Here is a 25,402-nt window from a genome sequence, read left to right as displayed (position 1 = left end):
TGACAACAATTGACCGAGACGGAGGGGGTATATCTACATAGTATAAAAGATGAGTTCTTTAAAGAATTTCTATTGACTGTCACAAATTTTCTTTTTTCTTTTTATGTTTCTGACGTGGGGACCGCCATGATCTCTACATAATTAATTACACTCTTCTTTACCATCTTAATTTTATTTACTTAAGATTGCATTTACACAAAATCATACATTATACAATTACACATTGTAGACACCTCGTTTCTGCACCCCTCGCAAACCACCCGGTGATGATTGGGCCGCATGTTTGGTATACGGAACGATTTGTGACAGTTCGTAAGATTATCGTCAAGTGATTGCTCAAATATTAATGTCAACCTCTTATTTGTCATCTACGTGCCGATACGGTCGTTGTGGCAGTAATTAGAGTACATTTGGAGTCCGGGTCAAAAACCGTCTTCATTTCCTAAAACTGTCAAATCCCGAGTCAAAGCAATGTGCTTGTCTACCTAAGGTTAGGATGTCATAAAATGTTGAGATTATATCTCATTTTGAGTCACATGTCACTTCATTAGGCTAAACTAAAAGTTTACATTACAAAATGTGCATTTCATTTAGTTAAAATGACAACCCGAACTTTAGGCCCGTTTTACGAGGTCATAACGAGTTTTGTGGGTCAAGCCTATTTCACAGAAAGTTCTAGATCTTTCTTTTAGCTTTCCAACGCCACCGAAATAACCTTAATACGAGTCTTGTAGAGAAAGTTATGCCTAAAATACGACAGGCTGTCAAACGCGTTTTCTACGCGCGAGAGGAACCTAACCGGGAAAGGACGCGACAAGTCTTTGCGCCTCTTCAAAGGGACGCAGCACCTGCTGCGCCTTTTCCCAGGGCTTTCTTTTTGTCCAAGTTTCCGCGTTTAACCTAAGTCGGTTATTTCCGGATCTTTCCTTCCGTATCCTAGTCTTACCATAATCCCTCCGTGTGATTAGTATAAATAGGAGCCTTCGTTCCTCATATTTCTCACGCGAGTGTCCGCCCTTCTCTTCTCCCTTTGCATTCTAGACTTCGTTCTTACTAATTGGCGCCTACGTGCTTGGACTTCCGACCACGTAAGCTCGGATCCTTCCGGTACCACCTCTCCGTTGCATGATCGACCAATTTGACCACTACACTCAATCAATCTAATTAATCAATCTTAATTAATCAATCGTTTTCCTCTTACAAGGGCACTCTTTCATTGCATTCGCGTCGAGCATCACTAATCGATATCTTAGTTCTTCTCGTTCCGTCAACATGTAAGTCTGAGGGTGTATAATCCTCTTTTATTTATTGTATTTTTATTTTTATCGTATCACTCATGTAAGATTTATGTCGAAAACATCTAATTAAAACCGATTTCTAAAACCCCGTGTTAAAACCTCATTTTTCGCGATTTCCAGCAGACAGACGTCGAGAAAAGACGCAAAGAATCGCCGCGCCTCTTCGAAGGAGCGCAGCCTTCTGCCGCGCCTCTTCGTGAGGCCGCCAGCCTCGCTTCTTTTCTTCTTCCTCCGTCCTCTGTAATTCGTGTTTGTTTGTTTTCTCTTGCTTATTTCGTTTATTCATTCGCATGATAGTTTAATAATTCACATGTATATATATTCATCATCATTAATTCACATGCTTTGATTCATTGCTAAATCCGACTTAAATCCCTAATAATTCAATATTTGCGGGTTTTCGTCATTAAATTCAATTCCGGGTTGTAGAGATTCGATTTGTTCATATTGAGTTTCTGGAATTCGACCTTTGATATATTTTCATCTGTTTATTCGCATGTTCGTCATTAATTTGTCATCAATTCATCATGTTTAGTCTAATTAATTTGTTTAGTTTGTTTAATTCGTATATCATTCATTCATCCTTGTAATTAATCCGTTTGCATCCGTCTAATTCATGTTTCATTGCTTTTATGACATCTTCATATGTAAATAATACATTAAAATCACTTTCATCCGAGTCAATTAATTTAAATCAATCCCTTAAATTAACCAATTGACATTAACGATTTGCGCTCCGCTTCACAGCCAACTACTCACCTTGAATGACGCAAATCGCGCAAGCTGCTTCGCCCCTCTTCAAAGGGCGCGAGTTCTTGCGCATTTGTTCAGGTTGAGTTCGTCCTCAACTCCTTTTCTGCCTTGACCTAGTTTAATTAGATTACGTATAATTAACTACTAATCGTAATATCACGCTAATTCCTGTTCGCTTATTTCTTTAACTTAATTTCTTATTCTTTTATTTCTTTTTCTCAAATTATCCGTTTTAAAGGTATTTTCGACATAAATCGCCTATCCGTTGTAATTAATGTAATTTCCATTATTGTAATTTTCTTTTATTGTATTTCTTTTATTCCTTGTATGCTTTCACATGTAAATCAATATTAACTCCTACTTCGACCCAATTGCATGCTAAATTAATTGTTCACCGACTTAGTATTAATTCCTCACATGTTAGGATTAATCTATGGATGTTGCATTGCATGCATATAATCGACGATATATCAAGTACGAATAAACTCCCTAATCATTAGTAGAGGCCGCTATCGAGGCGGGCGGGATTAGGTGTTCGATCAAAAGAGCTTCCTAATACGTACCCTCACCCCTTACTCCAGATCTCCGTGAGCACCCGTGTTCATTGGCATCCACGAGAGTCATTCTAGACATAGAATGCTAAGGGTAACGATTGCTTAGTGTTCATGTCACTACTTTGTGTCTTGACATGACACGAGGTATTCGAACGGTTCCAATTTCCCATAAAAATTGGTGGCGACTCCATACAAAATGCAAACGCTTGTTTCTCGCTCCTCACCAAGCGCCCCCGTGGGCGGCCCGCTGTCCACAGTTTGGCGACTCCGCTGGGGAATAATACACTTACGTGTAGCTAGGGTGAAACTTGAACAAGGTTAGGGAATAATTTGTACAAGACAATTGTCGGTTTTCATAACTCGGTCTTCCTAGACCGTTTTATTCGGCCTTCCTAGGCCCAACCCAACCCATTCGACCAATCGTCCCGTCTAAACGGTCCTAATTCTTATTTGGGCCTAAGGATGGATAGCGATTGACGTCATCCATACCATGGTACTTACTCTTGTTTGTATCAAGGGCCTTCACTACTTGAGGAAATGGACTAGGAATCGGCCTTACTCTTGTTTGGTACGAGCCTCTCCACAGACTTCGGGTTTGATGGTTCGGTATGGCAACCCACCCTTTAAACCAAAACCCTTTTAAATGCACTCAGCATCCCGTTATAATGCTTGTATAAATGTTTGTACCTTACGTGATCACCGTTTCTAAAACAAACCATGACGATTTTTCAAAAATTCAAAACCTCTTTCAAAATGTGAAATTTTCGAAATAGGCCTAGATTAGCGCAAAACACAAGTCGAAACTCTGTCCAAATATCGAGTCAAACTTCGGGCCTAAAACCCATTTCAAAACTACAAAACAACAAAAACAAAAACAAAAAAACAAAAAAAAGTCCAAAAAAAGAAAAAAAAAAAACAAAATTTTTTCAAACCTTGCAAATGTAAATATGTAAATTCAATTGGGCTAAATTAGAGTCGGAGTTCAAACCGACTACGTCCTAGTCGGAACTCTGTCAAGTCATGAACCCGTCTTCCTTTACATTTTGGGTCTTTTCAAATTTAAGTCAAGTCCTAAGGCGTCACGCCGTCATTTTGGACCCCCTACCCCAATTCAGTTAGGATTTAAACACTCGAGTCACACGTTCCGAGGCTCAACACACGAGTCTCAATGGGCCTAATATTTGAGTCTAAACTACAACAGTCTTCTTAACACCTATAAGCAAACCTCGAGTCAAGTCTGTCTTAAACACACGTCTTAGAATCAACACGTGTCGTCAATCCCGTCAATAGAGTCAACCACATAAGGGTCACTCCGTCAAAGTCAACACTCGAGTCTAAAGGTCAAGGTCAAACACCGTGAATCCAAACACGAGAAGTCGCTCACGACATTTCATGAATTCACAAGTCAAGTCTAGATGTGTCATTTTGTCCCTTCCTTGTTTGTTGCCTTGGTATGCGTGATCCCATGTCGAATCGAGTTGTAATGCGCGTCATTTCTGTCGAGTAGGAATCCAACAAGTTCCGTCAATCAGCAAGGTCACGAAGCGGTTCAAGCCACAATCACCATGTCTCTCCAGGACGTTTATGCCATGGTCCTACGAGTTCAAGCTACAGTGGAAAATTTGAGCATTCGCGTCCTCACCCTTGAAAATGGAATGGTGGAAAAGAACATCCCACCTAGAGAAACCTCTAGTCTAGGTCGTCCAAAGCTTACCTCTTGCAATAACCATCGTCCTAGAAAGCCAAAAACAGCTGAAAGGAAACCTGGGAGGCATCAAAGGGTGCTTACCGATTTAGGCATGTCTTATGCCAATGCTTTGAAGAGACTCTCTGCCCAAGGCAAGCTACATCCAATAGGTCCGACTCCGGATCCACCTTTAGAGAAACAGGTAAACCTCTGGAAGGGCAACAAATACTTCTTATATCACCAAGGTAGAGGCCATGATATTGAAGAGTGTTTTCTCTTGAAACACACCATTCAGGATATGATCGAGGATGGCAAGCTTCCAACGCCACCATTTGTGGAGCAATTCGAGGGGACCGACCCTCTTGGGTCTAACAACACTAAATACGATGAAGGATCATTCCTAAACTTTTCTCATCTCCTCGATCCTCGTGATGACAAAGAAGTCAAAACGCCGAAGGAGGACGATGTCCAAAGTGGAATGCTCATGCTTTCCAAGATAGAGGGAGCCATTGATACTCTAAACTCTCGGCTTTCCCACATGGGGAATCAATTTACTGAAATGGATAGGAAGCTTGAGACGCAATCGTTCAAGATGAAGAATGTCCAGACAAACCCTCAGCTTGACAGTCTTAAGGAGAAAGCAACAAATGGACAATCTATTCCTAGTTCTTCTCATCCAAGAATCAAAATCAACAAAGGCAACCTCATGGAGCCTTCGGGGTCATTTACAAAGGCTTCCGAAAATAGAGGCACACCTCCTAGGGAATTTACCAACATTGGTATTACATACACCAATGTCCTTCAGAGACTCATGGAACAACGAATGTTGAAGCCTATAGGACCTACTCCCGAACCCGAAAAGAAATCCAAGTTCTGGGATGAGGATTCGTACTGCAAATACCATAGAGGCAAAGGGCATGATACAGAGAAATGTTACAAATTAAAAAACGTCATTCAGGATATGATCGAAAGCGGGAGGTTGTCCCTCTCAACCTTTAATCCACAAGGTAGCTTAGGCGATCCTCATGGATATACCACTTATCAAGAAATTTTTCTTGATTATTACCCTTTTAGTGTTCCCAATGACGAGGATGGGGTGCTCAAATGGGTGAATGCTCAAAGCCGGATGTCGAAGCCAGTTGCTGGAAGAGAAAATGTTCAAGCATGGGCCGATGATTACGAGTCTAGATCTAAGATCGAGTCAAAGTCCGAGTCCGAGTCTTAGGCTTTATATCTCATATTTGTTCTAGTATCTTTCTCCATTTCCATTTCTAGTGACAACCTGGGGGCTGTCCCACGAGTCACATGTCTTCTCGAGTCTATGCTAAATACATTCATTATTCATTTCAATAAAAGTACAATTTTTCATCCACATATTCAATCATATCTCTTCCTTTACCGTTTCCTGTGACAACAAGAATTGGTTTGAGACATTTTTAAAATAACCAACAACAACGCGTTCCAAGTCGATGTGAGTACACTTAGGCGATGTTCCGTTCAAAGTTGTAGAGGACCTGAAACTCCGTGTTCTTTTCTTACCTATTCCATGTCTGGCAATAGAAACCACAATATAACCCTAGTCTAGGACGAGCATATCTCAAGAGATTCTAGGACGAATCCAGACCGTCTCCCTTGTTAATGATCCATGACGGAAGGCAAGCCCATTTCCCACAATAAACAACCCGTTTCACATCAAAAGGTGCTAGTTTGACCCAAATCCATGGTAACAAGCAAATACAAGACGATACGAGCCATGATCAAAGACAAAGGCTCAATCAAGAGAAATGACCAAGATCAATATCCAAGACAAAAGAGTCAAAATAAGAACAAGGCTCAATCAAAATCAGCCTATGTCAATACCCAAGGTCAAAGTTATCCTAAAAAAAAAACCTGGATCAAGAGTCTAAGCAAAATCCGAGACATATTCTAGACCAAGAATCTGAGTCTAAATCAAGAACAAGTCTAAATCAAATGCTATATAGAATAATGCTGAAGTCTATATAGAATCAAGACATCGATGAAGATGGTTAGCTAGCACCCTCACTTAGCCTTTCACACATCACACACCCTAAGTCCTTCTGGAGACCGTTACCAGGGAGATAGTTAGGAATTTTGAGAATCCTCTCAAGCTCGTCAAGTATACCCATCCTTTAGGGCCAAGACATGGAAACTCGATCCCACGTCATTTTAACCTACCTTTATGTGCTCAGGCTACATCAAGCCAAGAGACTCCATTTCCAAGCTATATTACAAGCCATAACCCCATCAAGCCTTAACTCCACAAAATCAAGCTCCAGAGATTTGTTCATCAAAGCCTCTTATTACCGAGCTCCACATTCCAAACATCCAATCCAGTTTCACCTTGACCCCATACACGGAGTCTTCAAATACTTTACTACCTAGGACGGGACATACCCATATTCATCCTTAGGGTCCACCAACTGTGCTCACATGACAAGGACATTTTTACAAAATTAATTATACCTCTTTGGTCTATGATCAGAGGGAGTTATCTCAAATCGATTCTTCGAGTCACCAAAGGAATATACCCTTGTGACCCCTGCACTTTAAGGTCCTAACAACATAGCTTAGGCACACACTTGAACTACGAGCATGGTTTGATTTCACCTTTTCAGGTGGATACGTAGGCAGTCCTTTCTTACACAAGAAGGATACAACCACAACACCCAAACAAAATTAACCAAACCTCAGAACTACGATCTGGTTTGATTTCACTTCACGTGAATACGTAGGCAGTCCTCATGGACACAACCATCCCCACTTCCAACTTTCAATCTCAATTATCAACCACCGCAACCATCCCCACTTCCAACTTTCAACCCCAATTAACATCCCTTCCACAACCAACACCTCTATACTGGGGGCTCCTTATTGTCGCCCAGCCTCTCTTTTACCAAATTCCGGAGTCATCTTCTCATCCTGGGGGCTTCTCTTCCAAGGCGCCACTCTTCCTTTATTCCTCTAAGTTTAGCTAGTACTCGGTCCGGACAATGACAAAGGTCTTAGATCGATTCTCCAAGTCATCGTGCCTCAAGAGGGGTCTCTTTTATAGCAAACGGTGGTGAAAGAAATCCTAGTAGACAGATGATCCATGGCTCATGCCTTGCCTTTATATGCCCCCATATTTCTTGCGATTCTTCTACCTTTGGAACTGATACGCATTGTCACCCACACTTGGCTAGGGGTTGCGCATACTTAGACAAAGTATGTCAAATTCATCCATGTGTCGCGTCAAATCTAAGTCAGTGTTGTGTCAGTCTATCGTCTTGCATCCTAGTAAGTCGATGTCGCGTCGCGTCCTAATAGGTCTGTGTCATGTCAAGTCCCATGTCTAAAGCCCATTTGAATATGCATAACGCATTACAAGCAACAAATTTCTTTGAACAAGTTTTAAACGACTTTTATAAAGAAACAACTTTTGCAAAACCTATCTGTTTCCTCATTCGAGGTCCATGTGATAATTGCTTACGTGCATATGTGCTTATGTGCTATTTTTTCCTATTGGATCGCATTCTTGTGTGGCTACTAACCATGCAGGTAAGTATCAGAAGCAGTGTTCGCCTCAACTGGCGGCTTCGCTCAAGTATTCATTTTCCCCAAATAGCAGAAATATTTTGCGATATTGCTCAATTCCTTATATCCAAAAGCAGAGTAGTATTTTGATCGCTCACTCAAGATTTTTCCCATGACGATCAAGATGTTCCTAGTCGTCAATATATTCCCCAAATGCGAGAGTTCATGTACACCGATTGCACTTCTCGAGAGACGGAGTTTGTTTGAAAGCGGATACAAGCGATTTTCCGAAATGATTCAATCCGACAGAGTCATTCCCAGAAAGAGTTTGTTTGAGACCGACGCAAGCGCTTTCAACCTCAAGTTTCGCGAGTTCGCTTGAGACCAACGCAGCGGATTCCCCAAAGAGCTTTCTACCGACGTCCCGCTGTTTTCAATATTTCTTGTTTCCCCGCGGAGTTCGACCAGGGTGTCGTTCTCCAGAAGTTCCCAAGCCAAGGCCTCATTCCTTAGGTTCGTAGACCCAAAGTTAGGATTCTTACCCCTAGATTCTTAGATCCCAAAATGGCTTCCTTTAGGTTCATAAGCCTTTAGGCTCCCACACCAATATCCTTAGTTTTCATAAACCTATAAATCCTTTAGGAGTTCTCATACCTCACGCGTTTAAAACAAGAATTAGCAACCCAGTAGTTCCTAAACTTAACCCTAGAATCCCAAATCCTCTTAGGTTCACAAGCCTTTAAGTTCCCATACCGACCGTCCTTTTAGTTTCATATACCCAGGTTCACACACCTAGCTTCTTTTAGGTTCCCAAACTCCCTAGAGTTAATATACTTATACCCTTTAGGATTATATTCTTTAGGATCACCTTTTCCCTTTAGGATCACATTCCTTTAGGATCACCTTTTTAGAATCACACTTCCTTAGAGTTCCTACACCCAAACCTTGGTTACCCCTTAAGTTGAACTTATATTTGGTCTCCTTACCGCCGATGCTTTCCTTTAGGGTCCCACGCCCTAGCACCAATCCTTACTTATCTTTTAGGTCTTACCCTTAGCTCCCAAGCTCAAACCTTAGCTCCTATGCACCTCCGAAAGCATCTCGAGAAGAAGTCTCAGGTATGGTCTCTTCTTATGGCTGGCAAGCTTCCTTACGTAGTCTAATGGACTTTAAACGACCCTCCCCGATAGTCGGCAGACTCTAAAATGTTCCCGACGACAGGTCCTTGGTTCAGACCCCTTGAGCCGCCTCGCGTCGCCTTAGTCGTCAGGTTGTAATCTTCGATTGACCTGATGGCTATACTTTGACTTTCGCCTTGTCCAAGCCTCAGTCAAAGTGGGGGCTCTGTAGACACCTCGTTTCTGCACCCCTCGCAAACCACCCGGTGATGATTGGGCCGCATGTTTGGTATACGGAACGATTTGTGACAGTTCGTAAGATTATCGTCAAGTGATTGCTCAAATATTAATGTCAACCTCTTAGTTGTCATCTACGTGCCGATACGGTCGTTGTGGCAGTAATTAGAGTACATTTGGAGTCCGGGTCAAAAACCGTCTTCATTTCCTAAAACTGTCAAATTCCGAGTCAAAGCAATGTGCTTGTCTACCTAAGGTTAGGATGTCATAAAATGTTGAGATTATATCTCATTTTGAGTCACATGTCACTTCATTAGGCTAAACTAAAAGTTTACATTACAAAATGTGCATTTCATTTAGTTAAAATGACAACCCGAACTTTAGGCCCGTTTTACGAGGTCATAACGAGTTTTGTGGGTCAAGCCTATTTCACAGAAAGTTCTAGATCTTTCTTTTAGCTTTCCAACGCCACCGAAATAACCTTAATACGAGTCTTGTAGAGAAAGTTATGCCTAAAATACGACAGGCTGTCAAACGCGTTTTCTACGCGCAGAGGAACCTAACCGGGAAAGGACGCAGCAAGTGCTGCGCCTCTTCAAAGGGACGCAGCACCTGCTGCGCCTTTTCCCAGGGCTTTCTTTTTGTCCAAGTTTCCGCGTTTAACCTAAGTCGGTTATTTCCGGATCTTTCCTTCCGTATCCTAGTCTTACCATAATCCCTCCGTGTGATTAGTATAAATAGGAGCCTTCGTTCCTCATATTTCTCACGCGAGTGTCCGCCCTTCTCTTCTCCCTTTGCATTCTAGACTTCGTTCTTACTAATTGGCGCCTACGTGCTTGGACTTCCGACCACGTAAGCTCGGATCCTTCCGGGTACCAGCCTCTCCGTTGCATGATCGACCAATTTGACCACTACACTCAATCAATCTAATTAATCAATCTTAATTAATCAATCGTTTTCCTCTTACAAGGGCACTCTTTCATTGCATTCGCGTCGAGCATCACTAATCGATATCTTAGTTCTTCTCGTTCCGTCAACATGTAAGTCTGAGGGTGTATAATCCTCTTTTATTTATTGTATTTTTATTTTTATCGTATCACTCATGTAAGATTTATGTCGAAAACATCTAATTAAAACCGATTTCTAAAACCCCGTGTTAAAACCTGTTTTCGCGGATTTCCAGCAGACAGACGTCGAGAAAAGACGCAGCAACTGCTGCGCCTCTTCGAAGGAGCGCAGTTCCTGCTGCGCCTCTTCGTGAGGCTGCCGCAGTTCCTGCTTCTTTTCTTCTTCCTCCGTCCTCTGTAATTCGTGTTTGTTTGTTTTCTCTTGCTTATTTCGTTTATTCATTCGCATGATAGTTTAATAATTCACATGTATATATATTCATCATCATTAATTCACATGCTTTGATTCATTGCTAAATCCGACTTAAATCCCTAATAATTCAATATTTGCGGGTTTTCGTCATTAAATTCAATTCCGGGTTGTAGAGATTCGATTTGTTCATATTGAGTTTCTGGAATTCGACCTTTGATATATTTTCATCTGTTTATTCGCATGTTCGTCATTAATTTGTCATCAATTCATCATGTTTAGTCTAATTAATTTGTTTAGTTTGTTTAATTCGTATATCATTCATTCATCCTTGTAATTAATCCGTTTGCATCCGTCTAATTCATGTTTCATTGCTTTTATGACATCTTCATATGTAAATAATACATTAAAATCACTTTCATCCGAGTCAATTAATTTAAATCAATCCCTTAAATTAACCAATTGACATTAACGATTTGCGCTTCGGCTTCACACGAACTCAGCTTGAAACAGACGCAAAGAATCGGCTGCGCCTCTTCCAAAGGGCGATTCTTCGCTGCTTGCTTTGTTCGTTGAGTTCGTCCTCGAACTCCTTTTCTCGCGCTTGACCTAGTTTAATTAGATTACGTATAATTAACTACTAATCGTAATATCACGCTAATTCCTGTTAAACTTATTTCTTTAACTTAATTTCTTATTCTTTTATTTCTTTTTCTCAAATTATCCGTTTTAAAGGTATTTTCGACATAAATCGCCTATCCGTTGTAATTAATGTAATTTCCATTATTGTAATTTTCTTTTATTGTATTTCTTTTATTCCTTGTATGCTTTCACATGTAAATCAATATTAACTCCTACTTCGACCCAATTGCATGCTAAATTAATTGTTCACCGACTTAGTATTAATTCCGCACATGTTAGGATTAATCTATGGATGTTGCATTGCATGCATATAATCGACGATATATCAAGTACGAATAAACTCCCTAATCATTAGTAGAGGCCGCTATCGAGGCGGGCGGGATTAGGTGTTCGATCAAAAGAGCTTCCTAATACGTACCCTCACCCCTTACTCCAGATCTCCGTGAGCACCCGTGTTCATTGGCATCCACGAGAGTCATTCTAGACATAGAATGCTAAGGGTAACGATTGCTTAGTGTTCATGTCACTACTTTGTGTCTTGACATGACACGAGGTATTCGAACGGTTCCAATTTCCCATAAAAATTGGTGGCGACTCCATACAAAATGCAAACGCTTGTTTCTCGCTCCTCACCAAGCGCCCCCGTGGGCGGCCCGCTGTCCACACACATTAATAATTTACAACTACGAAAAATTAATAAAATTTTCAAATAATCGTCCTCCTACTTCTAACCTGAACAAATAAAATATGAAAAATGCATATTGATTAATCATCTGTAATGAGTACGTAGTTAAATTCATTGTGTAAATAAAAAAAAAAATCAATATAACTATTATATTCCAACATCACAAATACAGAGTATATTATTTCTTAACATTTTAACAACAAAATATATTGATATGTCATTTTTTTAAATTTTCGTACATAAACAATGTAGTAGAGGTAGATAAAAAAAATTCGTAGAAAATAGATTACTCCGTAAGAGTTTTTTTTTTTAAATCGAAAATATATAAACTTTCAAATAAATGAAAGCAAATATAAAAAGAACTAAATATAACATAACCAGTATAATACAAGTAGATTTGAAAAAGTTCCCGTTCCAAATCGAAAAAAATATAAACTTTAAAATAAATGCAAAGAAATATAAAATGGAGGAAATATAAGTTTCGTATCATACTTACAAGAAGTTCTTCCGATTATTCACTTTAATTAGCTTTAATGTTAAAAGTCAAATCCTTTAAATTTGAATGAGATGAACTGGTGGCAATTATTGACACGACCCGAAAACACGACACGGACCCGACACGAAATTAGCGGGTTAGGGTTAAGACGTTGTGACCCATTTAAGTAATTGGGTTGACACGGACACGACACGAAACTTAAATGGGTCGGGTTAGGGTTGATCACTTTTGACACGAACCCGACACGAATAACCCATTTACTTAAAAGTGTCATAATATATTTGGGTTGAATCAATAACTCAATCAAACAACTTAAAAATAAGCATTTTTATTCCTTATTTTTAGGATAATAGGGCTATAAAGCTTAGTTTATGTTATTAGATTATTGGGTTAAAAGGGTTAAGTGGGTTAAAAATGACCTGCTAAAAGATAAATGGGTTAAACAAGTCGGGTTTGGTTATAGAAAAATTAAATGGGTTGGGTTAGGGTTGAGACAAATGACTCGTTTATGTAATTGGGTCGGGTTAGGGTTGGGGTAGTTGTGACCCGTTTAAAGTTGACACGGACACGAACACGACACGACCCGATCTGTTTGCCAGGTATAGATGAACATATGAAAAAATACTTAAAAAAACAGAAATAATTAAAGACAACAATATTTAAATAACTTTTTTAAAAAGGTCTGAAAGAATCATAATTATTCATAATAATTGAAGAATAGTGAAAAAAAACAAAAAAAAGGAAAAACAATGAATTACTGTAAAAAAAAATAACAATACTACATGGAAGAAAAAGAAATCAATTTTAAAGAAATCAATAGTCGGAAATACATAAAGATCGATCTTTTTGTATCATACATATAATTTCGATAATTGACTGCAAATGTCGTTATATAAGGTGTGAAGTAAAGTTTGAGGGCAGATTTGATGTGAGAGTTTTTTCAATCGGAACTTGAAGGGAATAGAAAGAGGTCTTCAAGTGAGAATGAGGGTATAAGATGAAATTGAGAGTGGACGGATTTTCATTTTTATTTAATATTTGAGGGGAGTTGGAGAGATGATGGAGGTGACGGTGGTAGTGAGCCAGGGAGATATTAGACTCTCATGCTTTGGAAAAGCACATTTTGAAAAAAAAAAATACTACTCACATATACAACTTACGTGCAATGTTCCGGAGCCCCAACCAGGGTGATATCCTCGTGATAGTGGTTCGAAGAATCGAAGCAGCGACTGATAGATTGAATCGATTATTTTAATTACATTAATGATGAAAACCATTGTCGTAGATGAAAATTGTTTTTTCTTTAATTATACATACGTTATATGTTGGTTAGTTACGTTAATGATGAAAAATCGTATTATGTCATCAGAATGAAAACCGCTACTGAAATTATGAAATTATATTACATCAAATCTTGAATTATGGACTTATTTATAATGTTACGGCATTACACATTTAATAACACTCATTTATATAATCATGTATCAATAATAACATGTGTTTTTTTCTAGAAATATTGGAGTTTTGTTTGTTTTTTTAATGGTGATTAGGGTTTACATGATGTTCATTTTGTTGATAAACAAACAAATAACTCGAGCGGAAGAAATATCGATTTTACTGCATTTATGCAATCTATAGCTCCTACTGGTTGATGAACTAACAAAAGACGGCGCAACTGAAGCTGTATGCACTTGGCTCAAGAGTGCACTTTGCTTTCGATAATTAACCAACCATGTGGTTATATAACAATCGAATCAAACTTAGACATTAAATTCACCAATTTATTACTCTGTATCAACAATGAATGAACTAAATAATTGTCCGAAACACAAATATGGCGCTCTTATATCTTTCCGTGCAACAATTATTGCTAGCTAATACTACAATTTTGCAAACATAACCAAAGCAAAATTGCAGGAATCGTCCGAATTGTATTTGCAATCGAACAACTGTAATAATTAATTCTAACTAAGGCAATTTTGCAAACCTAAACAATATAATGCAAATACCTAAGATGGTCACTAGCATAATTGTATTAGCATTGCTTGGACTCGTATTTGCAAGGGAATGGACCGTCCTTGGTAGATCCATTAAATGTGTTATTAGTTGACAAAAATGTAACTGGAATGCCTTCACAAACCATCTTCATGTCGCAGGACACACCACGTCCAAAATAATTTAGATTCCAACTGTCGCCATGAACAATAACCGTGAAATCCAAGACGCCATCACTTGCCAATTTCGTAATAATAGAGTAAATGACCTTGTCTGAGAGTCGCGTTTCTGCTATGCCCATTAATACGGGTATTGTTGTTATCGATAGGGCGTCTTGGTGGAAAGGCGCAATCGTTGTTTTAGAGACTAACTGATCATCATATTCAATAGTCACTTGAAGCGGTCTAAATAATCGGGCTTCCTTGGTGTTGATGGTAAGGTTTAAACTCAAGCCGCGGGTATCGTCTGGTTGATCGATTGTAATTAAATTGTTAGAACACGAGAAAGTCATTGAAGTAACCTCGAGAAAGTCGAGTTGGAAGGCGAAGGGAATATACCGATGATCCTTCTCGTATTTGTCGACGATTTTGCCTATAAGTATACCCGAACCAAAACAACAAATAAAAGCAAGTACGTAGGGAGACATTATGAACTCGAAAAATTATTGAAAAGATGAGAGGATATGAATCATAATGTTAGAGTCTTCTTACGCTTATATAGGGAGATATTTTGAACTCGGAAATTTTTTAGGTCTTTCAAGACGATGATTAATGTCTTCTCCCTAACTAATAAGAAGCCTTTAGGAAATTTTATGAATGTAAGACAATTAGGAAAGGGAAAAGATCCCAAAATATTCCCATGATATTCCAAACAAAATATTCCCATGAGATATCTATTAAGTATTTTACAAATTATTCTATAGGACTATTTTAATAAGCGGAGTTACTTTTTCACATACGAACTTTACCCTTTCACATACATTTTTTTCATTAAATTTTCATTTCATACCCTTTTCCTAAACCTAAACAATTAATTCTTATATGTAACTTTTTCCCTAAAATCAAACCTAATTGCTCTAGAGATTGAACAATGGACTATAAGTTTCTAATTAGTGAAGTAATTTAGTTGTTTAGCAATTACTTATTTATTTTGTTCAAATTATTAGGGTTTATTGGTGAAATTAATATGAAATTATTATCAATTGTGCAGTGGTTAGGGGGCGAATTCATTTTGTGATGGTGGAGCGCAGATATATCTGCCAAAATGGGGGATTAATATAATTCCAACATAATAGTAATGGACGCCTAATTATTGCCTATTACCAGATCATGCCATTCAACAATATAACTACATAAATTTAACACACATTACACACATCAAAGACGAAGTGCAAAAAAAAATGTATACTGCTGATGCAACAAATACCACACTACTTTTCGGTTCCATGATATATCAATGATTACAATCAAAGACTAATGACGAAGCATGGTCGGCACTCGACCAAAGTAAGGTCAGACGAGGTAGTTGCCGGAAGGAGGTAAAGGGAAAGGACTCAAAGGAGGTAAAAGAAAATCAATGTTGAATAGAGGAAAAAAATGACAAGGGTAAATTAGTAAAAAGCGTATGTGAAAGAGTAAAATTCGTATGTGAAAAAGCACATCCCTTTACAAAAGGCCAACTAAAATAACTAATATATTTGTATAAAAATATTTTATTCTATTAACCTAATATTATATTTTGATAATTTGCACATTTAAATATATCCGAGTTTATCCTAAGATATTGAGTTATCAAAATAAAATTAAAATGCAAATATAATCCCTTATTTACTAAATGAATAGGCGAAACTCCCACTTTTCCCGCCTAAAAGATATTTCCTAGAATAGTGTCTGCTATTTTAACATATACTATAGGTAATAAAAATTTGCAGCTAAAAAAATACTTCCATCTATTCATTTTAACTCTCCCCTTTCAAATGGACACGCAAATTAAGGGGAGAATTATTTTATTGTAAAGTATTGTGGTGGTGTAAGTAATTGGAGAGAGGGAATGTATTATTGTGGGGTAAGATGATTAAAATAAGTATTTTTGTGGGGTAAGGTGATTAAAATAAGATAAAGTATGAGTATTGTGGGGTATTGTTGCGAGGTAAAGTGAGCTATCCTCTTATTAGGTCAGTCCTATCCTATATGACGTTCAACTCACGCCCAATAAAGAGGGTCACCAATAAACAAGAGAGATATCCCACTTAAGCCCAAGAAGTTAACATTCTATAAGTTTTTGGGCTTATGAGGGGAACTTTCTAACATCTTTATGAATGTGGTCTAACCATTTTTACGAGTGTAACAAATCTAGGGATGGAAGTGGGCATGTCAGGCTATGTCTCGTGCCGGCGGCCATCGTGCTAGAAGGAAAAATAACATGGTCCATGCATGGACGGGAATGTGAGCTTTGTGCCATGTCAACGAATTGTAAATGGTGGTTCAGGCACGACCCGCGAGCCATGCATCCATGTCATGCCCAAGCAATTCCTTCACTTTAGTCATCTATTTGTATTTTGAACGCGTCCCGTGGGTCGTGCAATGAGCTAGGCAGTTTTTTTTTTTTATCTCAAGCATCAACCAAGTACAAGCACGGGCCCTAGGCCTTGCCAATCGTGCAGACCAAACAGCCCGCGTGCCTATTTTTATCTCTTTAACAATAAAATATGCATTTAAAATACTTTGCCCCAACCTCCTCTCCCGCCATTCACAGTGTCGTGCTTGGGCCAGCCTAGCATGACCTGACACAGAAGAAGAGTAGTGTCGTACCCGACCCAGACTTCTGCTCGTGGCCTAGCCCATCCCCAATGGCTCAACCCAATAGGTGATAAATTTTGTCGCAAACTGAATGAAACGATGATTAAAATATTAATATTAAAGATGCTTTAATTTTTTTAAAAATTATTATTCGATTTAAAAATTGATAAGAAAAAGGCGTTAGAAACTAATTTTTGACTTGTACTCTGGTCCTAATCTGACTCGTGACCTATATGATCCGACGTGTATTCTGACTGATCTGTATGACCTGACTGAAAATCTGACCCGTACCGCCCATTTGACAGATCACAAATCTAATTAACCACAATATAAATAGGTGGAATGGAGTTTTTTCTCTTTCCATAATTGTTTAATTTTAACTACTTTTTCTTGCCGATTTACTTTACTCATTTTCAATTATTAAGTTTAAAGGAACAAGGCTTTGAAACTCCCAAAACACTTTATTTCCATATATCTTAAAAAAGAAGTAAAATTAAATCGATTATCTTCATAAAATGATCGAGAAGTTTAGGGGAGGGATAAAATTGAAATATTTTACCTTGTAGCACACCATATTATGTTTTTATTGTTGTACATTTCAAATGAGCCACAAAGACAACATAGTAACAGAATTTGGATCTTTAAATCTGGAATTTATTATTTACTATCCCTCATTTTTTAGAAAAAGGATTGTACATCGGATGTACTACATCATATTTAAGGACTTTTTGAGTTTTTGTGTATTTTTTTCGAGTATTATAGAGTTTATAAATTTTATTTTAGTTTTATGATGTCAAAAATCAAATTTTTTTGAACTTATATGTAATTTTTTTGAGTTATAATGTAACTTTTTGAGATTAAAGTTTAAGTAAATAAACTCAAAAACTTTAAAATAAAACTCAAAAACTTTATATTAATGCTCAAAAACTATAACATCTGATGTACTACATCAGATGTATAATCCACTTACTGCTCATTTTTTTATCACTTGATAGTCTAGATTAAAACATTTTCCATAACTTCTATTATTGACAAAATGAACCCGACCCAATTTAACCGGCACCGTATTCAATCCGATTGACCTGTTTATAAAGTCGGGTAACTCGATGCTATCCTACCTATTTCTCAAGGGTAAGAACTAGGGATGACAATGGAGCGGATCTGGATAGGGTCCGATAGGATCCAGATCCATATCCGCCACACCAACGTTGGATCCATATCCGACCCATATCCAGTGGATCCAAATTTTCCAGATCCATTTTCAAATAAGTGGATCAATATCCAACCTATATTCACGGGGTCCGAAAAATTAGGATCCATATTCTACCCATCAGAGTCCGGATCCGCGTATCTGGATATGGTCCAGGATCCGTTGCCATCTCTAACTTACAACTTGTGTATTGTGTTTGTGTAATGTTAGTAGGGATGACAATGGACCGGATCTGGGTAGGGTCCGATAGGATCCAGATCCATATCCGCCACACTAACGTTGGATCCATATCCGACCCATATCCGGCGGATCCAAATTTTTCAGATCCATATCCAGATCCATTTTCAAATAAGTGGATCCATATCCAACCCATATCCACGGGGTTCAAAAAATTAGGATCCATATCTGCCCATAAGGGTCCGGATCCGCGGATCTGGATAGAGTCCAGAATCCGTGGCCATCTCTAGTAGGAACCCTAGTTTAATACGGTGACATCGAATTATGTCCGTATAATACGACCATAATGCCACAATATAAGGAACAGCCGCATATTTACCAACATTTCTCTTGCATTTCTTAAAACACACAACAATGGCGGGTAATGGCAGCAAGAAGGAGAAAAGAAAGCAAAGAAAAGCACAAAAACAAGCTGCAAAATCATCAAAATCAGGGAATTCAGCTGAAGAGTTCTATTCAAACATGAATGATACATTGAATGATGTTCCTGCTATGGGAAACGCCATGGATGGCATTCAAAGGAACCTCATTCATTACCGCACGGTTCCGGTTTGGATACAATGTCTTACTTCCCTCCCCTCGGTTCAGGGAAAGACTTTAGCATGGATTCAGGTAGAATCAATCACTTGTTTGAGTTTCTTGTTTACGAGTAATTATTGTGTGCGACTGTCGTACTACTAGTGTGATCATATGTGTGTTTTTTAAGCACGAATTTACCATCGATTAAAACAGTCCTTTTAAAAAGGTTGCGACTTTTCGAAGCTAGAAAGTATTAAGATTTGCACATTTGGTGGGGTTTTAATTTCTTTTGGAAAGTTGTGATCTTTTACTAGGGACTAGGGAGTACATGTCCTAAATGATACGGAATATGATTAATATTATCGAGTTAGTTCATGTACAAGTGTACAACCACCTTATAAATAACTCTCTTTTAATTGAATGAGTTTTAAAAACATGGACTTTGACGCTTTGTCACATGGAAAAAACATGTGTTTCATGAAAGGTGTGTGATTTTTTAAACATCTGATGATTTGTGAATGTTCATTTTTTAACGAATTCCTAAAAAAGATTGATTCCTTATTAATAATTATGGGTTAAAATAGACGTTTTGCACGTTGGTTTTCATTAAAACTTGGGTTTCTGATTTTTGAGATTGTAGATCTGGGTTTCGAAACGTGATTTTTTGATAAAAAAGAGGGGTTTTTAAAATGTGGGTTTTGTGAGTCTAAATGATTATTGTGTAAGACGGCTTTACAAACAATCAATTGTTTATTTTATTATTGTAAATTGAGTTATGAATAACTCTTTTCTAGAAAAATTGGGTTTTCTTTATTTTTTTAATGAGGGTTAGGGTTTACATTTTGGGGATTTTGTTATTTTGTTGATGACTGTTAATAAACATGGGTTTTTAAAAGGAATTTCCAGAAAAAAGGTAGTGTCTTTATTTAAATTCATGGGTGTATCATGTTGATTTTGGAAACATGAGTTTTGTAACAGTTCTGCATTTTGCAATGTTGATTTGTAAAATCATTGGTTTGAATCTAGGGTTTGTGCAAGATTAAGCTTCCAAAAACTTTTTCCTTTTGTTGAGAAAAGGTTTGGGAGTTGTTTAGCTTTACATTACTTGTATTGTACTCCCCTGCCGTCTCAATCATTTGTTTAACTTTGATTATCAAAGGTAAACAAATGATTGGGACGAAGGAAATATACGATTTTGTTAAACAGTAAAAGCTATGTTCCAAATATGAGTAGTAAACTAAGAGGATGACTAAGCCCAGACATAGTTAATCCTCCAAGGGAAGGAGATATACTCATCCTAAAAAAGTTTTATCTTTTCTTACTGTGATGAATGTAGTTCATTTGTTGAGTTTATCGCCATAGGCGATACTGTAAACGTGCATGATTTTGTTAATTTCAGTTACCTCTGGATCTTTAATAGAATTTCTGAGATGGTTACTCTGTGCCTGTTTATGGGGTTGTACAGAGCATAACTTGATGAAAATCATTCTTACAAGAACTAAATTACTTGAGTTTGCAAGATTTTGCGACCCCCGGTATTGCAGTAGTCCTATATTACCTATTAATGAGGGAAAGCAGGATAATTTTCGAGTATTGGTCTTATTAGGCACTTGACAGTTGAGTTATGCGTTTTGTTAAATGATTGGGTTTAAACCGCGAGTTTTGTGCAAGATTAAGCTTTCAAAACCTTTTATTTTTGTTGAGAAAAAGTTTCGGAGTTGTCAAGCTTTACATTACTTGTATTGTATACGATTTTGTAAAACACTAAAAGCTAGTATGATCCAAATCCGAATAGTAACCCAGACACAGTTTTCTTTTTTCGTACTGTGATGAACGTAGCTCATCTGTTGAGCTTATCCCCATAGACAATACGTAAACGTGCATGATTTTGTTAATTTCAGTCATCTCTGGATCTCTAATAGAAATTCTTAGAAGGTTATTGCTCTCCTGTTTATTGGGCTGTCCAGAGTATAACTTGATGAAAATCATTTTTGCAAAATATAATGACCTGAGTTTGCTAGTTTCAGGAATGCTATATTACCTATTTAAGAGGGAAAGCAGTATAATAATTGAGTATTGATGTTATAAGGCATGTGGCGGTTGAATTTTTGTCCCAACTTTATCTTTTTGTATTTTAATCAAAAGGTAAACAAATGAGTGGGACGGAAATAGTATTTGCATATGCAGATTTTGAGTTGTCTCTCATGCTGAAAATGACTACTGGACTACCAGTAGATGCATATTCCTTTTCCATGTACTTGTTTATTTTTTGTATTGTAATTAATCCTGCAACCTTTTTGTTGTGTCTCTTGAACTTCGTTTCTTTGGGTCAGTAGATGGGTGGAGTTGTGAATGGTGGTAGAATGCTTGTAAGACTTCGTTTCTATGGGTCAGAAACCATTTCACAAGTTTCTTGTTACATATTGACCTGCATTTTGTGCAATTGATAGCTCCTACTGACTGATGAACAAAAGACGGCGCAACTGAAGCTGTATGCACTTGGCTCAAGAGTGGCTCTTACTGATGATGACTCAGATGTTGTTGAACGCTCAAGGAAGCTGTTCAAAGGTTCGCAGTACTTTCTATGTTTTTGTTGTTGATAATCATACTAATCAACCATGTGGTTATAGTTAACAGCTACGAATCTGTTGATTGTAGATGCTGCTCCGTCCTTCATGAATGACTTTGATCTTTGGATCTTCTCTCGCTCACAGGTTGGTTTTTTGAAGTATGCAATGCTAACACTTACATTACTACATTTCTAGTTCACTTCTGCTGTTTAATTATTCTCGAGTTATTACTCGTGGTCTTGTAGATTAGCCTAAAAACAACTAAATATTACTAAGATTTTTAGTTATCCTAGCTCATAATTTGGACACTTTTTTAAAAGAAGGCGACAACTGTTCAAGGTCGGTTATGTTTGTTATGAATGCCATTTTTGAAGTTCTGTGATTTGTGCTGGTGTTGTGAAACACTTTTTGTGTATTTCATTCTTTTAATTATATGATAGTGTTATTGATCATTGAACGGATTCAATCCTTATCTATAGACCGAGTGAAGGTGATGATTTGCACAAATAAATGTACAGAGTATAATTTCTTTATTCTCCGTGTCTATTGGTTTCACTCCGAATGGACTGGTTATCTGTAACAGGACAACTGATCTTACTGCGTTTCTAGTTCGCTGCTGCCGTTTGATGATACGCTAGAGTAATAACTCGTGGCCTTGTAGATTAGCCTAAAAAACATTTGAATAGTACTAAGATTTTTTCTTTCGATTGTATGACAGCGTTATGATCAGTGAACTGATTTAATGCTTATTTATATACTTAGTGACGATGATTTGCTCAAGTAAATGTGACCATGATCGTTGGTTTCATTTTTTGAAGGTGCGCAAGGGGTATAATGGCGCGCTTGATTTTGCTCTTCTTGGATTTTCAGCATATGATCCTCTGGAAAGCCTTGACCAATTCCCTATGGACCCGTCATCTGGAATTCGCTGTGCTGAGGTACTGTTGAAGTTTTCGCTTCTGTTTTTTTTTTCTATGATGTTTACCCAGGTTTAGCTCTGGAGGTAGACTTTGGATGAACATTAAATTGTTTGCTAACTGAGTTATATTATTTTGACTGCAACGCCTTAAAGATTACACTTATTCTGCTTTTGCTGATAAATTAATGACTGTTGTGCTTCTTATCCTCGAATGATACACTGATGTTCCTCATACTTGCGATAAGTGATTTGGAGAGAGTAAGTTTTCCGGGCTGTCTTAGTTTTGCGGGCCTTGAGTGCGCCTAAGGCGCGCCTTGGATGAGCCACTAGCCACAACGCCTCGGTGCGTTTTAGTTGCGCCCTTTATACAAGGCTCGCCTATAAAGGCTAACTATTACGCACTTTCCATATCTTTTAGACAAGACTCGCCATTTCTTTTGCCCGTTACTCCTAACTTTACTCTTTGACATGTTAGCCAACTAGAAAACTCCTAAAAGCCTATTGTTGCCCAAAATTTATTTGGAAATTACAAATTTGTTATTAAAAATAGGTCGCCTCGTCGCCTCGGAGCGCCTTGAGCATTTTCAAACTAAGCGGGTTATCTTATTCCTTCCGTTAGCCAGTCTCCAATATGCCATATTATGTATGGGCAGGGCGCAGGGGCATATAGGCTAGCTTTAGGAGGTGTTCTCTTCTCAAATAATTGTAGAGAAATCAACGCGTCTGAAAATTGATAATAGTACAATGGTAAAGATAACTTGAAAATAATCGGCGCCCTATAAAAATCGGAGATCTTTCATTAAACAATTTTTTAGTTTTAAAGTTTGAACCCAAATTATGAGTATCTCTACACGTATTTTATCGTAATAAAAAAAGGTTTCTTGGTAAGATTTAGCTATGCTTAGCTAAGCTTTCTTATTTGAAACCTTGTATGTACAGATTTTCATGTTGTTTGCTATCGATGACGATGTCCAAGGTGACCTTTCCAGCCGTGAGGCGATATTGGGGTTTTTTAATAGTCTCAATTGCGAGGATGGCATCCGTAAGATACAGGTATTCCTCATTCCTTTCTAGTAATCTTTAATACAGTACATTAACCAATTGCAGCAAGCCAGCAAATAATGAGAGTGGTGTTCTCTTTTATTGCAGGCATTCGCTGTGACTGCTGGAAGCGTGGTTGCGACCAGGGAGAAGCTGCGCGAAATCAGGGGAAGCCATCTAACTGCATGAAACTTGGCTTGTGAGAAATATCTGTCTTAAAACTTCTAAAAAAAACCTTGTTTGATGCAATCTGTAAATAACTGGTGGATGGATTACTGTTAACATTGTATGGTATCGTATCGTATGTTATGGGTTAAAACTGGGTTTAGCTGTTTTGTAGTGGTGACTGGTGAGTTACTGACTTTCTGTTGGTATGTTGCTGTACTTTGCTTGCAATCACGACACACTGCATGTGCGTCTGTGTGTGCCACGGTGTTGGACTCGACTATTTTCTGTAAGGTTTTCGGGTTTTAAATCTTCTCAAATGAAGTGTCCTGAATTTTATTTGAAAATTACAGTTTTGAGAACTTTTGAAAGGCTCCCCATGTTTTGGTCGGAATTTTTCTTTTTTCTCGGAATTGAAGGGAGTGTTATTTTTGTTTTAAATTCACCAATTTATATATCCTCAACAATGAACTGAATAAATCTTCGAGCACAAATATTAATATCTTTCACTACAACGTGCCTACATACATAAAAAAAAACACCGGAAAAAGAACTATCGAACAAAAGTAGCAACAATTATTCGTAGCTAATGCAATTTTGCAAACCTAGCCAAAGCAAATATCTAGAATCATCAGTAGTAACTAGTTAAACACGGGGAATCGAAGAATTCGCTTCATAATCCTAATCATCGTCACAGCCTTTGGTGCTGTATTTGCAAGGGAATGGACCATCCTTGGTAGATCCGTTCCACGTGTCATTACTTGACGAAAATGCAACTCTGACGCCTTTGCAAACCATCTTCATGTCGCAGGTGTAGCCCGTACCCCAACGAGGAGCTACCTTCCAATTATTACCGCGAACAATAACAGTAAAATCCAAGGCACCTTCACTAGCCAATTTCGTACTAATAGAGTCAATGACCATTAGTAAGGGTATTGTTTTTTCGGATAAGGCGTCTTGGTGGAAAGGCGGAATTGTTGTGTTAGAGACTAACTGATCATCATATTCAACAGTCACTTCAAGTGTTCTAAAGAATCTGGCTTCTTTGGTGTTGATGGTAATGTTTAACCTGAACTGTTTGTTGTCGGAATGATTGCTTGTGATTGAAGTAACCTCAAGAAAATCGACTTGAAATGTGAAGGGAATATAAGGATGAGCCTTCTCATAATCGTACGCGCTTTTGTAAATTAAAACAAAAGCAACAATAAAAGTAAAAGCTAAGAAAAGTAGGCAGAACCCAGAATCCTTACCCTTGCGGTCGACATTGTCACCGTCTTTGCCGGGAACTGAGGATGTGTTTGACATGCTGTTGATGAGTTGGTAATTTTTGTATAAGATGAGAGATATGAATTGAATCATAATGTTACTGTTTTTTTACGCTTATATAGCCATATAGGGTGAGTGGGTGACTAATGAACTCGAGGATTGCTGCTCCTTGTTGGAGAATATTACGGTATATGGAAATGTAGTAGCTTGATGAAGACTTAGGAAATTAAGACCCATGTGTATAGTGTATTTTTTTGGGCATAACGTGTTCTTTGTGTCTGCCTTAATTTGGTTTATTTATTTGTAAAGTGTAAACAATTCAGAAAAGTGAGGGAAACTACAAGGAAACTACAAGGAAACA

The 25,402-nt window shown here is 37.9% G+C and overlaps 2 protein-coding genes across 3 annotated transcripts in view; one reads left to right on the top strand and one right to left on the bottom strand.

Annotated features, from left to right (window-relative positions):
- The window catches only part of LOC141656940 (uncharacterized), a 362,888-nt gene that overhangs the window by 249,753 nt on the left and 87,733 nt on the right, over window positions 1-25,402 (bottom strand). The gene's annotated exons all lie outside the window — the stretch shown is intronic.
- Window positions 18,826-24,053, top strand: LOC141656946 (uncharacterized). Of its 2 annotated transcripts, none has more exons than XM_074464039.1 (6): window positions 18,826-19,173; window positions 21,531-21,648; window positions 21,739-21,794; window positions 22,469-22,588; window positions 23,509-23,622; window positions 23,719-24,053. In XM_074464039.1, the coding sequence occupies exons 1-6, from the start codon at window positions 18,916-18,918 to the stop codon at window positions 23,797-23,799; spliced, it is 747 nt and encodes a 248-aa protein (XP_074320140.1). In that variant the 5' UTR covers window positions 18,826-18,915; the 3' UTR covers window positions 23,800-24,053. The 2 variants fall into 2 exon arrangements, with proteins under 2 accessions (XP_074320140.1, XP_074320141.1); XM_074464040.1 differs by having other exon boundaries at window positions 21,739-21,808.

This window comes from Silene latifolia, chromosome 5 (genome assembly GCF_048544455.1).
Source record: "Silene latifolia isolate original U9 population chromosome 5, ASM4854445v1, whole genome shotgun sequence".
NCBI lineage: Eukaryota > Viridiplantae > Streptophyta > Magnoliopsida > Caryophyllales > Caryophyllaceae > Silene > Silene latifolia.
Note: the sequence above shows the minus strand (reverse complement) of the source record. Positions and strands in the feature narration are given on the sequence as shown.

Excerpts from the sequence above, each read along its gene's own strand:
- LOC141656946 (XM_074464039.1), top strand. The coding sequence starts at position 18,916 with ATGGCGGGTAATGGCAGCAAGAAGGAGAAAAGAAAGCAAAGAAAAGCA. Across the intron at positions 22,589-23,508 it reads CTGGAATTCGCTGTGCTGAG|ATTTTCATGTTGTTTGCTAT; the intron begins GTACTGTTGAAG and ends TTGTATGTACAG. Across the intron at positions 23,623-23,718 it reads ATGGCATCCGTAAGATACAG|GCATTCGCTGTGACTGCTGG; the intron begins GTATTCCTCATT and ends CTTTTATTGCAG.